Below are 17,633 nucleotides of genomic sequence, written 5' to 3' on the forward strand. Positions count from 1 at the left end.
AAGGCTGATGCCCCTCTAGGTTTGAAAGCCTGCCTGGGATCCCTGTCTCCATGCCTTTTTCAAGTGGGTACTTCCATAAAAATCACACATTTTCACAAACCCTCACCCAGCCTCTCAACCAGGTGGTTTTGGAACCTGGCAACAGTCCCAGATCCTGTTTCCTGCCCTCGGGAGCAGGAATTATGACTGATTTAATTTCTCCCGCTTCCTTTTGTAGAGTCAAGTGTATGGTGGGCACTGCTGCTGCTATCCTAGTTGAGATCAGCTAACTTGGATATCAACAGTTTTATTTTAGTCAAAATGTAGTCAATAAAAATGTACTCAATTTTCTGATTTATATGTTTTTTTTAAAAGATTATCTTGTGCTGCCTGTACTACCCTTTTTACTCTTTGTTAGAAATTACAATATTTGTCACCAATTCATCAGCCTAACAAAATGGGCAGAGGCTTCCCCTCTCTTCTTCTCTTCCCTCCCCTCTTCCCCTCCCCCTCTCATACCCTCTTCCCCTCTCCCCTCCCCGCTTCCCCACTCCCCCTTCCCCTCTCCTCTTCCCCCCTTCCCCCTCTTCCTCTGAAACACACCATCTGACCACAGCTGAAGAGAGTGTGGTAGAGGAAAAATAAGGGAGTAACGAGCGTGAAATGTGACAATGTTTTTCTGTAATTTGTTTTTGCTGCTGTTATTTTCACAGCCGAACTTCTGTTCTTGTCAGCAAATGGGAGCTGCTGTTACTTACACAGAACTCCTTTGTTTTCCAACAGGAATGTAGGATCTTGAAGAATTTTTCATCTCTGTATGCGATTGTGTCTGCAATGCAGTCAACTCAAATATTCAAGTTGAAGAAGACTTGGGCATTCATATCAAAGTAAGTTCCTTTTCCACAGTAGCTGTGAAATATTTCTGATAAACATACAGTACTGGATAGCAAGTTCTACGTGTGTCAGTAAGACTACCAGAGGTACTTGCTGTGCACTCCTAATAATTAGCTAATTGTCAGAATTGATCTTCCTTTGGCTAGTGCCAGGGACCTGGGTTCAATTTAGGCCTTGAGTGACTGTGGCGTTTGCACATTCTGTGGCTGCGTGGTTTTTCTCCTTGGTGTCCGGTGCGACTAGCAGGATAAATCCATGGAGTTAGGACCTAGATTAGATTGTTATTGGTGCAGGTTGGATGGGCTGAATGGCCTCCTTCTGCACTGTAGGAATTCCGATTCTTAATAAAGCTGTTCAGCTTGAACTTTAAATTATTGTGCTCCCAAACTGATCTGCTCTTAGATAAAACCTGCCACAATTCGCCTAGAATGATGCTGTGCCAGCCATATAAGACGGTGGATAAAAGCAAATTCCTGTGGATGCTGGAATCTGAAAAGAGCTGAACATTCAAAGGGTCATCTGGACTCAAAACGTCAGCTCTTTTCTCCCCTTACAGATGCTGCCAGACCTGCTGAGATTTTCCAGCATTTTTCTCTTTATTGATTTCATTTAGAATGCTGGAAGTACAGAAAAGTCAGTCTTTTATCTCCTGAGGAAGTGCAATAAACCCTTGAGAGCATACACATGTAATTTTTATCTCTGTGCTGCAGACAATTTAATCCTGTTTGCATTTTTGAGTTTCTTGGCAGTTTCTCTTGCTGCCAATAATATTTGCCAAAGGATAGCTAATCCGATTCATTAACATTAAATTCTGTAAAACTCCCAAAATGCTCATCATCCTCCATTGTATTTGTTACCTGTTTGTAGATGTTGGAGTCCTTGGCAGCCATTAGTTAATCTCCTTCTATTCCCTCATGAGTAATTTGTCTCATTCTCTTGACTAGGCACAGTACATCAATGTTTCATGAGCTTTCAGATATATCCTTCAATGAAAATAATTCTGTGACAAGTAGAGACCTGCTAATGAAGGTAAGATGTTGCATGTGGCTCAATGGATCTATTTTAGTGAGCTGTTCAATGTTTTAAAGCAAGTAATAAATAGTATCTATAATGAGTTAAACTAGTGGCTGACTGCATGTGAATGTTGTCAACCAATGAAGCAATAAGTGTACTAGGTGGTCTGGCTTGGCTTAAGCATTCAAAGCCTGTCGGATGCTAACTTTTTTAATAAACATTTAATGTGGGTATGCTGCCAAGAATACAACCTAAGTATATCTTAGAAATTTGAACTTGAAGGATAAAGTGAGACTTGTGCCAATGGATTTTTGCTTTGTGCACTGAGGGCATGTAATTAAAACCCAAAGTGGAAGAGTTACAGATTCGATTGGTTCCCTTAAGTATTTATTTGTTAAATTTTTACCTGTTTTTCTTGTTTGTCCTCTATAATAAGGATTAGTTGTTGCATGAGAACTGGGGCAAATTTGTAATCCGATTGCTTTATTTGTTATATTTCAAATTATAGTGACCTAATTTCATATAGTTTGTATCAAAACAGACACCAATCACAGCATCTGGAAACATTGTGCTTTTATTTTGTTTTAAGAGAGCCACGTACTCCAGGAATACTGAATTACTGAAATATTAACACATAGAAATTTACAGTGATGAAGGGGCCACTCGTCCCATTGTGTCCATACTGGCTGATTTGTAGCCATCAGTCTAATCCCACTTTCCAGCTCTTGATCTGTAATTTTGATAGGTGTACATGCAAGTAGTTAGAGGATCGCTTGTCAATACCAGTGAGTTCCCAAACCCTGCCACTATTATTAGAACCATAGGAATATCCACCCCCACTATTCCACACCCTTGTGGTTTCGAGTGAGTCCTGCTCTTTTATCTGCACTAGTTCTTAATGTATTCTGAAAAAGTCTTTGGGTTTCTTTGATTTACTTACCAATATCTTGATGCCCTCTCTTTACTTTCCTAATTTCTTTTTAAGGTCACCTGTACACTTTTTTTTTACTCCTCCTAGATTCTTCATAGCACTGAGCCTTTGGTATCTGTCAAGAGCTTCCTTTTCTTTCTTTCTCCTAAGCCTCTTGACAGCCAGTGGCTCTGGATTTGTTAGTCCAGTTTTTTTGAGGGACATATTTGACCTAAACTCTTGTTATCTCTTCCTTGCCTGCCTCCCATTGAGAGCTAAGACCAGTTGAATAACAACTCCTTTTCTCTGATGTGCTTATCAAGAATATTGGATGATCGTTAATGATTTTGCCAGGATATTTTTGAAAGTTCTAGTGGACAGCCAAGTATAGCAGAGTCCTCCACCAGAAAAAAACAAGCCCAACTAGGAATGCACACTCACCATGTTTTGGATAGGGCTTGCAACACCTAACTCTCGGTATCTGAGAAGGACCAAAATGCATTCGGTCAAATTGAGGGGTTTGACAGGATTGCCTGTTTTAATATGTGTTTGACATGATTTTGCAATGCCATGCTGTGGTTGTACAAAGTTGATGTGACTATTTATTGGCTTGCTAGATTTTGGCAGTGTGACAATAATTCAGTTCATCTGAATGGATTTTGCCTTTTCTAAAAGAACATGATTCAGCTCAAGCACATGTTGTTGCACTTCTAGGAATTGCAGCTACATTCTTCTCCTTCTACCCTTTTCACCACCGTGCCTGTTTTTAGTGCTTGGCTCCGTGAGGAGCATTTTTATTTCCCCACTCTCAGGCACTCCCTTTCAAACATGTCTTCTTTGATTTGAATTAGTGTCCAATAGGATGGGAGGCAGTAAATCTATGCTAATATTGTAACAATCAACACTGATACTTGTGTTTTGAAGAAAATGGTGATCTCATAAAGCATTTGTCCATCTCTGGGGGACTGTAACCCCAAATTAGATACAGATTTTATCTTGAAGTGCTTCCAAAGTTGTTTTTTACTTGATTAAGCTGATTGGCCTAGTAAATGACATGCAGGAGGCCTAAACCTGATTTTGCTTCTCCCTGTATATTTTCCTGCATATTTTCAGTTGAATAATTGGGCTGAATGGTCAACATATTAGTCAAGAAGAAGGTACAATCCCAAAATTCGTAACTTGTGGGTTGCAGGAAGTGTTCAGTTTGTCTCGTGCTGTTTTAAAAAATATTAAGGCACTCCAATGTCATCTGTACATACAATAGTACATCCTGGCATATTTATCATCACTTGGGTATCAGGAAGCCATTGTTTCTCACTCCTGCCGTAAGCTCCCTCCTTTGCTCAGACTGAACTGGACAGTGGAAAAACTTTGGCTTTCTGTTTTATCTAGACCTATATCCTACATGAACTCCATCACCAAGACCACTTGTTTCTTTGCAGCATCTTGTGTCCCACATCAACTTAGTCCCAGTGTCCTTGCAATTTTTAATCTTTACATTTGATTGGATACTTCCAACACCCCACTTCTGACTAGCCTTAAGTCCAACTTTGTACCTCATCCTTGACTTGTTTCTCCCTGCTTCTCTCTAACTTGAGGAATGTTCTGAAAAGCTTTATTTTGAATCAAAATTTCAGCAAACTCTCCTAATGTTTGTGCTCATGGTTTGTGCTCATAGATTAATATGCTTAATTTCTCCAACTGATAAAGTGATTAGTTACATTATAAATTTCGAGGTGCCAAATTATCCCACATGCTTCATTGTGTACAGAGCAGAAAATAATCAAGCATGGGTTGTTGCTTAATTCCTAATCAATTTTGGAGGTAGTCAAAGCATTTGTCTTCTGAATTCGAAGAGGACTGTGTAATATTTTTGTTAGGACTAATCTGTCAGGCACCCTGATCCATAAGCACATTTGAAAAGGAGCAGCAGTAGGTCATTTGGCCTCTTGAACCTGAGCTGCCATTCAATAAAATCATGGTTCATGTTTTTATGGGCTCAGCTCCACCTCCCCATAATCCTTAATTCCTTTACTGTTCAAAAATCTATCTATCTATGCTTGCCTTAAAGACAAACATTCAACAAGGTAGCCCCAACTGCTTCACTGGGCAGGGAATGCCACAGATTCATAACTGTCTGCTGGGGAATTCCCCCACCCCCCAGCCCCACCCAGAAACCCTAGGTAAAAATTTCAAACTGCAATTACCCTGCAATGGGAGCCATCCAAAAGTACAATATAAATAGCAAACTTTGGTTCCAACTGTCTTACAATCGTTTCCCAGAAGAAGTCAGAATTAAAACCACTTCTAACTTCTGGATAACTATAAAGTACAATATTCACTCTGAGCCCCACCATTGACAACCCAACCCCCATCCTGCTGCTCCCCAATTCTACCCACTTGTCTTACAAACTTACCTTCTCCATGTCTTTCCCAATGTGGCTGGACCTTTTAAACTTGCCTGCTTTATGACAACTAGAGCTGTAAAAGAAGGTGTGGTTTTCCTTTCTCTCCAACTCTCTGCCTGTGGCACCTGCAAATATAAGAAATGAGTTCAAATCCGACCACAGAAACTAGGGATTTAGTTTCATGCCTATTGATTTGAATTTATCAGATTGTTGTAAAAACCCATCTTATTCACAAATGTCCTTGAGGGTAGAAAATTGGTTATCCTTATCTTGTCTGCCCTACATGTGACTCCAGATCCACAGCAATATAGTTAACTCAACTGCCCTCTGAAATGGCCTAGCAGCTGTCAAGAGAATGGCTTGCCACCACCTCGAGGGCAATCAGAAACAGACCTTTCTAACAAAATCACAAACAGAATTTGCGATTCAAATGCCCTCAATTACATCACGCCGCAAAATTAGAGCAATTAATTCTGCCGTCGACAGGCGATCCAGTCTCGAGTGCATCACCCAGAAAGTGTTCTCATTTGTGTTCTAATCTGAGACTGGCATTAATGATCAGCTTTTGTGTTCATTTGGTTCTCAATATGGGATAAATTGCAGTTTCACTTCAAAATATCGCAGGTTGAAATTGGAATTTGCCCAACATGTTAGCACAAGCCTTCAGATTTGCTATGTAATTTATAAAAACACGAGGCTTTGGGGTTAAGATCTCACTTGGTGTCACATTGGCCAGAGTTCATAATTGATTTTTTTCCTAAATCTTCAGGAAGAAACTTTAAAGTTTGCAAACCTTGACAGCCGTGTGAAAGATAACCAAAAGCGGGGTCAGAAATGGCTACAGATGCAGAAACAAATGGTGTGTCATCTAGTCATTCCAAGACTTAACAGTTCTCAGATTGAATTCAAATAGTGATTCATCTTTACGTAATTCTTTGCTCTAAATGAGGCTATTAACCATTTCTCCTTTCTATTTCCAATGAGGACGCCACTGTTGCTGTTTGACTGGTTGCATTTTAAAAGCTATAATTATTGGGACGGTGCTGATGTTTATAAATATAATCATGTATTGACAACCAATGTATCATTTGAGATCTAAATTGTTCCACATTTAAGATGATCCAAAGCTAGTATGGGCAGAATCTTCGTCATGGTCTAAAGGGTAAAGGCAGTATTCTGACTCAATCACTGCTGAGTATACTGATGTTCACAAGGGTAGAAATTGGGGCTCCCATTTGGTCACCTATTTTAGGATAAGGAAGAAAGAACTAAATTCCGTACAGAAATAGGTAATTAGTGTCAGCTCAAGTCTGTTAGGCTGAATGGATTAGTTCTGGGGATGGATGTATAATCCTGTGAAAGATTTTGCAGGTCAATGCACTGGATTGGAAGAATGAGATGGAATCTCAGTGAAATGCAAGGTTGAGGATTTGGCAGGAAATCTATACACGGAAGAGCTGTGGACACTTGGTTGAAGATCAATAGATTTGAACTCAGGAAATCAAGGGAGATAAGAATCAAGCCAAAAAGTGGAGTTGAAGACAGTCACTTATTAACTTATTGAATGGTGGGAGCTGTAGGGTCTACTCTAGTTGTTACTTGTGTTCTTTCTGCTATAAAATAACACAACTAGTTGGCACTGCTGATAGCTGACCATTAGCTCCTTCTGGAAAGCTGCATATCTGATCATTATTTAAGGACTGCAGTGCCTTTTGATAGAATAAGATACCAAAGGTTATCCTCAAGATCACCATATGAAGAGAAGTTCCAGCCATGAATTTCTGGTAACAAAGGAGAAAAAGAAACTAAAGTGATGGAGGATAATATAATGTTTTGCCTGCACTTACAATTAAGTGGTAATTTGGGGTTAATATTGGCAAATGTTGTATTTGACCAACGCTGTTTACATTTTTATTATTGTTTTGTACATAATTACTTATCACTTAAATATTCACCATTAGCAAGAATGGGTAATCTATTTATAACCCCTGATATGTGAGAGAATTCCCAACCTTCAAGTGATTGATATTGATCAACTCAACATGGGAGATCCAGCTCTAGCTTTCCATCCCATGGTATGATCTGTAATTAAATAGACTCAAGTGTTCAGGTTGCAAACTGATTTAGTTACGTACAAAAGGGAGCGGTTTTAAGTATGGATAGTATGTTTAGGAAATGTGACATGCATTTAAAATGGATTAAACAATTTTGCTCCTCTTTTATAGGGTGTGATGCAGGGAACTGTGCCCTACCTGGGGACTTTCTTAACTGATCTAATTATGTTGGACACTGCTCTTCCAGATTATATTGATGTAAGTCTCTTTACATAAGAACATAAGAAATAGGAGCAGGAGTAGGCCATCTAGCCCCTCGAGCCTGCCCCGCCATTCAATAAGATCATGGCTGATCTGAAGTGGATCAGTTCCACTTTCCCGCTCTCTTCCCATAACCCTTAATTCCCTTGTCTGTCAAAAACCTATCTTCCCGTGTCTTAAATATATTTAGCGAGGTAGCCTCCACCACTTCAACGGGCAGAGAATTCCAGAGATTCACCACCCTTTGAGTGAAGAAGTTCCTCCTCAACTCTGATCTAAACTGCTCCCCCCCACTTATCTTGAGGCTGTGCCCTCTAGTCCTGCTATCCTTTCTAAGCGGGAAGAATCTCTCTACCTCTACCCTATCCATCCCCTTCATTATCTTATACGTCTCTGTAAGATCCCCCTTCATCCTTCTAAACTCCAACGAGTACAGACCCAGTGTATTTAGTCTCTCTTCATAGTCCAACCCCTTCATCTCCGGTATCAGCCTAGTGAACCTCCTCTGCACTCTCTCCAAGGCCAAAGTATCCTTGCGCAAATGCGGCGACCAAAACTGCACACTGTACTCCAGCTGCGGCCTCACCAGTGCCCTGTACAGTTGCAGCAAGACCTCCCTGCTTTTATATTCTATCCCCCTCGCTATAAAGGCCAGCATTCCACTTGCCTCTTTGATCACCTGCTGCACCTGCAGACTGGGTTTTTGTGACTCATGCACAAGGACCCCCAGGTCCCTCTGCACCATAGCATGCTGCAGCTTTTCACCCTTTAAATAGTAATCCCTCCTACTATTATTTCTGCCAAAGTGGATAACCTCACACTTGCTAACATTGTACTCCATCTGCCAGGTCCTTGCCCACTCGCTCAGCCTATCCAGATCCCTCTGCAGCCTTTCCACACCCTCCGCGCAATTTGCTTTTCCACTCATCTTCATGTCATCAGCAAATTTCGTCACCCTACACTCAGCCCCCTCCTCCAGATCATCTATATAAATGGTAAATAGCTGAGGCCCCAGCACCGATCCCTGCGGCACTGCACTAGTCACCAACCGCCAATCAGAATAGCACCCATTGATACCAACTCTCTGCCTCCTATTAGACAACCAATCCTCTATCCACGCTAACACCTTACCCCCAACTCCATGCACCCTAACCTTCTGAAGCAACTTTTTGTGAGGCACCTTATCAAACGCCTTTTGAAACACCACATCCACTGGTTACCCTCTGTCTACCTCACTAGTCACATCCTCATAGAAATCCAATAAACTCGTCAAACATGACTTTCCCTTAACGAATCCGTGCTGCGTCTGCTCTATCAAACCACTCCTTTCCAGGTGCCTTGCTATTTCTTCTTTGATGACGGATTCAAGCATTTTTCCAATTACAGACGTTAAACTAACCGGCCTATAATTCCCTGCCTTTTGTCTGCTACCTTTTTTAAATAGCGGCGTAACATTCGCCGTTTTCCAATCTTCCAGCACTTCCCCGGAATCCAGCAAATTTTGGTAAATAATCACTAAGGCACCCACTATCACCTCTGCCATTTCCTTCAGAACTTTGGGATGCATTCCATCCAGTCCTGGGGACTTGTCCACCATCAGTCCCGTTAGTCTATCAAGCACTATCTCTCTAGTGACAGTAATCGCATTCAGGCCTTAACTCCTACCATCCTTCTATCTTTAATATCCGGCAAACTATTCGCGTCCTCCTCCGTGAAGACCGAGGCAAAAAACTTATTTAAGGCCTCAGCCATTTCCTCATCTCCCACCACTAAGTCCCCCCTCTCATCCTCTAAGGGTCGAACATTCACTCTAGCCAGCCTCCTTTACAACATGTTGAGATTTTTTCTTTGCTATGATTACAGTTGTAGTGCAAGTTGCTTGGAGATGGGAATCAAAAAGACAATGAAAGAATTAATGAGACGAATGAATGAAGCACATTAAAGACAGTACATGCACGGCTTTGATTTGATGCTTTGTACTATGGATCAATCACTTGGTGATTTGCATGCAGCTTATTCACAAAGCAGCCAGTTGTGTGTAGCCCGATTTATTTTGTAGCCTAAAAATGTTATATAAATTGCACACTTTTTATTTGCGCAGGTAAGATTCTGTTAATTGGACATTGTTTTCCATTGCATTCTAAACTTTAAGTTTATTAATGTCACAAATAGGCTTACGATAATACGGCAATAAAGTTACTGTGAAAATCCCCCAATCGCCACACTCTGGCACCTGTTCGGTTCCACTGAGGGAGAATTTAACTTGACCCAAGCAGCTAACCAGCATGTCTTTCAGACTCTGGGAGAAAACCAGAGCACCTGGAGGAGACCCATGCAGAGAGGGGGAGAACATGCAGACTCCCCACAGTGACCCAAGCCGGGAATTAAACCCAGGTCCCTGTTGCTATGAGACAGCAGCGCTTGCCACTATCTCCCCTAGCTTGCCTACTTGTATAATAAACTTGGTGTTTACAAATTTGACTGCAGTAGAGGATTCTGTATAATTTTGCAAAATAATGACCTGTCAGTGCAATGCATTTATTTGTGTTGTACACAGCTACATTTTAATTTGGAGCCAGGTTTACAGGACTTGGATTTCACTCCTAAGTATCCTTTCAAGTTCACAATCTTGTAGTGTGATCTGACTGTTCGACAAGTCAAATTAATTTTTGCTGTTCTTGTTTGTCTCATATAGAATGGTTTGATCAACTTTGAGAAGAGACGGAAGGTTAGTATAAATTATTGCACCAAGCAAAACTTCGACAGTTGTATTTGGGGGGGATGGGGAGCATGCCTCTGTTATTGGGTTTGGAAGCAGAAATCCAAAACTCCAGGTCTGAAACATAAAAGTCACTAAAAATTGGATGAAGGAGGAACTTGACATGGTTGTCTTTCCGAGAAAGCTAAATGCATGGAAAAGGAATAAGAGAATGTTTGCAGTCTGATGAAGACAGGAGAGGCATAAATGCCAGCGCACAACCAGTTGGGCCAAATAGCCTATGTCTGTGCTGTTAATTTGAGTAAGAAGTCTCACAACACCAGGTTAAAGTCCAACCAGTTTATTTGACAGTAAACCCACAAGTTTTTGGGGTTTGCCCCTTCGTCAGGTGAGTAGAAAGTACTGGTCTCAAACAGAGCATATAAAAGGCACGCACAGTTTCACTATGCATCAAATCTAGCAAACAAAATGTTTTAAAATAGTTTTGGCACTATTCTAAAATCAATGACTCCGGTAAAGCAGCAGCAATTATAGTAGCTTTAAATCTCAACTTCCAATGTTTCTTTCCATGTTCTTTTTAGGAATTTGAGGTAATATCACAAATTAAACTGTTGCAGTCTGCTTGCAACAATTACAGCATCAATCCAGTCCAGAAGTTTTTAAAATGCTTTCACGGTCAACAATACTTGACTGACAAAGAAAGGTAAGAGGGTATTGCAAGCATGTGCTGATCAAACCATCAATGATTGTATAATCTTCCACCATTAGTGAGCTTGACAGTTCCCTGTTATAAATAGTTTTGTGATGGGAACCATACAGCACACAAGTTCATTCAGCCCATCTTGTTTGTGCCTGCTCAAAGATTTTTTTAAAAAAATAGCCGCCTGTTCTAATCCAACATTTTAGCAACTGGTCCGTAGCCTAACTAATTTAAAAAGGTACCAGGCTTATAACCTGAAAGTATCTGCCTCTACCAAAAAGAATTCAGACACTCACCATGCTCTGGGTGGAGAAGTCCATCTATCAATCACCTTAAATCTGTGTCCCCTGGTAATTGACCTCTCCGTTAGGGGGAGCTGGACTTTCCTCATAGCCTCAATTTTCAAGCTCTGACAACATTCTTGTAAATTTCCTCTACTCCAGAGGAATTATGTTGTTCCTGTAACATGGCAGCCAGGACGGTACATAATTCGAGTTGTGGCCTAACTGGTGTTTTATATGGGTTCCAGCATTACATCCCTGCTTTTGCAATCTATATCTTGTCCAATAACAGAAATATTCCATATGCCTTCTGTATCATAACCATCTGTATTGCCACCTTCAGCGACCCGTGGGATGGACTCCGAGGTATTGCATTTCATCTACCCCTCCCGTTTATTTCCTATTCCCTTGCATCAACTTGCACTTCAGGTTCAATTCCATTTGCCAGTTTTTCCACTCACTCAACCAAATCATTTTGGGTAGATGCACAAACACTGCTATCATATTCATGTCTTTATATCAGTATATAGTAACATGCACCAAACGAATAAGCCAATAGTTATAGGAAAAAATGAGACCCTGATTCAGAAACCATGTTTTGAGTTTCTACTTTGAACACATCTGCTGGTCCAGATGTAAACTGTGCTACTTTCTGAAGTTTCTGCTCAAACATGTTTGTGCACCACTGACTTTTATCGCACACAATTGGCCAGCATTTTGGAAAGTGATTTTTTTGTTTAAATTTATACAAAATATTTGCCTCAAAGTATTCCTTGATGTACTGCTGTTTTATTAATTATCTCAAAAACCCCAAAGTTTAATCAATATCTCATCCTCTTCCTGGGATTTGAAATAATTGAAATGGACTTGTAGAAAGCTTTTATATAGTTGCATTGAATTGCAACAGTTGGCTTCTTAGTAAATGAACAAAAAATGAGCTTAAATATTCTTGCACCTTTTACACCACCTCAGGCTGCAGACAGACCTGCTGAGCCATTACCTGGAATGATTCATTTGAGCTGGGAGTATGGCCATTTTGTGGGTGGGGGAAGCTTTTACTATTTTCCTTTTTGGAATGGATTGGTTGATTTTGGGAAGATTGCACTCGAAACATTGGCAGCACAAACTTTTGCCCTTTTAATGTTTTGTCTGTTCCCATCATTGCCAGTCAACAAGATCTGCTCCTCATTTTGGTATCTGTACTCCTAGCACATGAGTGTTAGTCACTCAGTGAATGATGGACCAACTCCTTGCATTAACAATAGGTAGCTGCCCACCATCAGCTGTGTGCACTCATGGGTCAGTTTAACTCAGTTGGCTAGATGGCTGGTTAGTGATGCAGAGCAACAGCAACAGATCAGGTCCAATTCCGATATTAGCTGAGGTCAGTAATGAAGTCCTTGCCTTCTCAACCTTGCCTGTTGCCCGAGGTGTGGTAATCCTCTGGTTAAATCACCACCAGTCAATACTCTCCATCCAAGGGGAAAGTAGTCTTTGGTCATCTGGGACTATGTCGACTTTACCTTCATGTGAAAATACAGATAAGGCCAGGAACTGCTGGCGATTTTGCAGCCTAATGCTAACTAGTGCACTTACTATTGCTTTATTTTCCTGTACCTCATGTTCAGGTTGGAAGATTTTGTTCCCTTCAGTGTGTCCCACAAAAAGGCTACGATGGTAATGGTGGCTGTCTTCTAAGAATGTCTGACACATGAAGTTAAATTCATTTCCATCTGCATTTCATGCAGTACAAAAGACTGCAGTTCCAGTAGCGAGAACCAGCAGTTAATCATTAATCAAAGTGCAGTGTTCTCCTGCCTGAAAATAAGTGCCTTTTGGAAGCAAATTAATCATTTGTGCAATTATTTTGTTTGTACAAATGAGTTTTTCAAAATATTAAGTTAATGAATATTGAATATTAAGCAAAGACATCACTTTTTTTAAATGGACCTTGTGTGAAATATGTTTATCTGCCATCCTGCAGCTATCGTGTGTCCTGTGAGCCAGAGGCAACTCCTGATGTTAGATCCACATCACCAAAACTCAGAAAGCGTATAGCGAAATGCCTCAGCCTGTAAGTATCATAAACAGAGAAGGTATCTCATCTGGTTGCTTTCTTTGAAATAAGCACCAATAGACAGACATGATGTGCATCAGCTACACCATGAATGTATATTTTAATTTGTGGCCAATATTGTTTTACTGGAGTGTGAAGATTCGGTGGTTGATAAAATTTAGTTTGAGATAATGTGATAACCGTTGGGGGTTGTTTTCGCCTCGAGCCTATATCTGTTGTCGATTAATTGACATAGGCTGATTGCTAATGACTAATCAATGACTTCATTATCATTGTATCATTTGATTGGACCAGATAGTCTTGCCTAGCAATTCCTATGTATCAAATGATAGCCAGTGTATAAATGGCTAGACCTTTTCAAATTTGCACTGAGAGGAGGAATCTCAAAAATGGATTAAAATGAAACGGCTTTGAGCATAGTTGTGTGCCTACATAATAAAAACTGAATTTAGTTGATTATTTGAATGCAAATCCAATCTACATTCCATGTTCTTTAAAGTTTACTGTTATGCGGATCAGCAAACAGCAAAACAAATCAATCTGCAACTCTATCACTGGTGATTCATGTTTGAAGATCAAATGTACAAATTAACATGCAAGTGTGTGTGCATCAAGATTACAAAGATATTTTGTTCTCAGATTGTCCCTGTCGTAGTAAAGCACCATCTTTTATTTATCTCCACATGGGCAAGGACTAAACAATGTGGAGGTTGAGGGAGAATCATTCCTTCCTACTGTGTTGTACCTTGCAAATTGTCTGTATTGCAAATTGTGATTGTTTTGGTCATAGAGAATATTGAAGTCAAGGCAGAGAAACATATATTGATTGCCTGGTATATCATCTTTCTATATAATTGGGTTGGCTTTAGTTGCATGTTATAAGTTCATAAGATATCAGAGCAGAATTAGACTCTTCGGCCCATTGAGTCTGCTCCGCCATTCAATCACCCTTCAACCCATCGCCAATTAAAAATCTGTCTAACTCCTCAAATTTACTCACTGTCCCAGCATTCACTGCACTTTGGGGTAGCAAATTCCACAGATTCACAACCCTTTGTGAGAAGTAGTTTCTCTTCAACTGTTTTAAATTTGCTACCTCTTATCCTAAGACTGTAACCTCTCATCCTAGAATGCCCCACAAGAGGAAGCATCTCTTCCATATCTACTTTATCCAAACCTTTTATCATCTTGTATACATAAGAACATAAGAAATAGGAGCAGGAGTAGGCCATCTAGCCCTTCCTCTTGACCTCCCCTCATTCCTCTCAACCTCTCCTCATTCTTCTAAATTCCAGAGAGTATAGGCCTAAACTGTTTAATCTCTCTTCATTCAGCAAGCCCCTCGTCTCTAGAATCGATCTAGTGAACAACCTCTGAACTGCCTCCAATGCCACTACATCTTTCCTCCAATAAGGAGACCAAAACAGTGCAGAGTACTCCAGGTGCAGTTTCACCAATGCCTTGTATAGTTGCAACAACACTTCCTTGTCTTTATTCTATTCCTTTAGCTATAAATGGCAACATTCCATTTGCTTTCTTTATTATCTGCTGTACCTGCATGCTAATTTTCTGTGATTCATGAATGGGATATCCCAGATCTCTCTGCATCAGAGCATCCTGAAGTCTCTCCCCATTTAGGTCATAAGTTACCTTCCTGTTTTTCTGACCAAAATGCACGACCTCGCACTTGTACACATTCAACTCCATGTGCCACATTTTAGCCCACTCTCCTAACCCATCTGTAACCATTTAAGGTTCTTTCTTCCTCATTGCAATTTACTGTCACACCTATTTTTGTGTCATCTGCAAATTCGGCTATTGAGCCTTTGATGCCTGTATTATGTTGGTTATTGTAGCTTAGTTGTTGTCACGCTCCAAGAACCAGAATGAACACTCTTTATTTGATGTCACAGGTTCTAAACTGTCTTTTCTTGCTTCCCCTATAATACTTAATGCCTATTGTCAACTCCAGGCACCTGTAGTGCTAAATCATTTTTGTTTGCATCCAGCCATCTGTGTCACACAGCAGCTATTTTGGTATTTATACTTATTTCCATGGACCAAGCTGCAGGGAATGAAAAATTGGAGCAGCCAGTGGGCATATTCAGTCATTCCCACTGTTGCAGATCCTTGAAGCAAATTATTGACTAATGCTGTGAGTGCCTGTTCAGAAGTTCTGAACAATTTTGGCTGTTGCTTTCTTTAACTAATGACATACTGAACATGGCCCACTACATTTGCCAACAGTTTTGTGCAACAGCATTAACTGTCAGTTAGATGTTTTGTGTTTTGCCTATTTGGTCCTATCATGCCAGAACACTGCCATAATTGTTGTCGTTGAGCTTTTCACAATATTGCATTTGGAACCTTTTAGGAATGGGTCTCATTTTTGTTCTGCTTCATCTGGCTCTAGTAAGAACATGCTACTTATAGTGACAATTTTATTTCTCTGATTGTCTAATGGCAGATGGCATTGATTCCTATTAAAATTAATTGCATTCATGTGGCTTATTTGTTAGCCTTGACTCAGCCCAGTCAGAGAACTAAATTCAAGTTTCATTCAAAAGATTTAAGCGTATAATCTCGCTGATTTTTCTCAGTGCAATGCTCGACAAGGTGCTGCTCTGTCAGAAGTGCAGTTTCAGATGAGACTTTTCCACAGGAGGTCCCCATCTACTCTCTCAAATGTGAAGGATCCAATGGTACTCTTCAAAGAGCAGCTGAGGACTTTTTATCAACATATATCCTTCCTCCAACATAAACGATATTAATTGATGTCCTTGGGATCCTGTACACTGCCATGTTTTGCACAGTGTGACACTGACTATACAGTCTAATTGCTTATTTGACATGAGTTCACAGATGAGAGAGAGCCTCTTAAAGCTTGACTACATCTGACTGTCTACATCCTGCACTTCAACTGTGACTCCCATCATGCTGATCCACTGCTAATTCAGGTTGAACTCAGATCCACAATATCACAGAACCCAGTTTCACCTCCTAGACATTAAACTATAGGATCCGCTACAATTAAGCAATTAACTACTTGAGCCTGAGTTCTGCTGTTTAGTAAGGTCATTGCTGATTTGTGATCAAACTCTTCCCTCCCCCACCCCCCTCACCTTTGGCATGATCCAGCATCAACCCTCATTTTGAGATGAGTGGGGTCAAAGCTTATGGGGAGAAAAAAGGATTAGGTTGATCAGCCATGATTGTGATGAATGGCAGAGCAGGCATGAAGGGCCAAATGGCCTCTTCCTGCTCCTATCTTCTATGTCTCTGTTTGAATGAGATTTCCAAATTTTGTCTTCCTTTCCATATGAAAGTGTTTCCTAATTTCACTCCTGACAGATCTGACTCTAATTTTTAGGCAGTCTGAACTTCTTCAGCCAACAAAAATACTACTTTGTCTACCTCACAGTTCCCCTTTAAACTTTGATCAAATCATTTGATTGTCTAAATACAAGGAAATATAGCCCTGGTTTTTATAATTGCAAATATGAGGACACCAGGCATTAAGGCTCATTTTGAGTTAGCCACTTATGGTACAGAAGGAGACCATTTGGCTTGAGTCTGTTCCAAGTTTTATATTTACACATGTTTGCATCACTACAACTGTCACCAACATTACATGTAAAATGTGCCTCCTCTACCACTGAAGTCCTCATTCATGCTTTTGTCACTTTTTCAGATGCCTTAACCCCTTGTACTATGTGATCCCTGAACTTTATCTCATTCAAAATCTGTTGCTTGTTTTCTGATTCCTTTTGAATCATACCCTCACCAACCTCCACTGGTTTCCTATCCTACTTCCCGGAATCCTTCTGTTCCTTTGCCCGTACCTAGCTCTGTAATTTTCTCTGGCCCTGGGGGACCTGTACAGAGATTCTGCTGATTTGTTTCTGATCATCTTTGAATTCCATCCTCCCCTCCACATAACAATTGGCAAAAGACTCCTCGGCATGTTAGATCCTTCATCCTAAATTGTTCTGTGTGTGCCCACCATGAGCCTCCAGAAATCTTATCTGTCATCTGCCCGACTACAATGAAGTGCTTTGAAACATTTAACCACCATAAAGATGGGATGTAAATGCAAGTTCCTGTGTACATCCTTGTAAAAGTTTTTTGTGCAGTTTCTATCAAGTAAGTGATTTGCCCTTATTTTTTTCTGAAAGATGAATTTTATTAAGTACACATTGGGAAATTTTGTGCACTAAATATTTAATACCAGATTTTCACACAAGAGAGTAATAGCAGGGTTGGAATAATACACTGAAAAGTCTAGGCTGCAGTGTCATCTGAACACACAAAACAAAAAACCTCATGGATTTTTCCA

At 40.3% G+C, this 17,633-nt stretch overlaps 1 protein-coding gene across 1 annotated transcript in view; it reads left to right on the plus strand.

Moving 5' to 3' along the window:
- LOC145348581 (ral guanine nucleotide dissociation stimulator-like 1) overlaps window positions 1-17,633 on the plus strand; it is a gene marked incomplete at its 5' end in the record, with an annotated part of 38,284 nt that overhangs the window by 8,747 nt on the left and 11,904 nt on the right. Inside the window, 7 exons of the mRNA XM_080196770.1 lie at window positions 763-866; window positions 1,818-1,902; window positions 5,975-6,064; window positions 7,431-7,517; window positions 10,216-10,248; window positions 10,821-10,942; window positions 13,205-13,294. Of these exons, the coding sequence (XP_080052896.1) occupies window positions 763-866; window positions 1,818-1,902; window positions 5,975-6,064; window positions 7,431-7,517; window positions 10,216-10,248; window positions 10,821-10,942; window positions 13,205-13,294 (611 nt within the window). The remainder of the gene's footprint in view (window positions 1-762; window positions 867-1,817; window positions 1,903-5,974; window positions 6,065-7,430; window positions 7,518-10,215; window positions 10,249-10,820; window positions 10,943-13,204; window positions 13,295-17,633) is intronic.

The sequence above is a fragment of the Carcharhinus amblyrhynchos genome, chromosome 9, assembly GCF_965287045.1.
Source record: "Carcharhinus amblyrhynchos chromosome 9, sCarAmb.v2.hapA, whole genome shotgun sequence".
In the NCBI taxonomy this organism is placed as follows: Eukaryota; Metazoa; Chordata; class Chondrichthyes; order Carcharhiniformes; family Carcharhinidae; genus Carcharhinus; species Carcharhinus amblyrhynchos.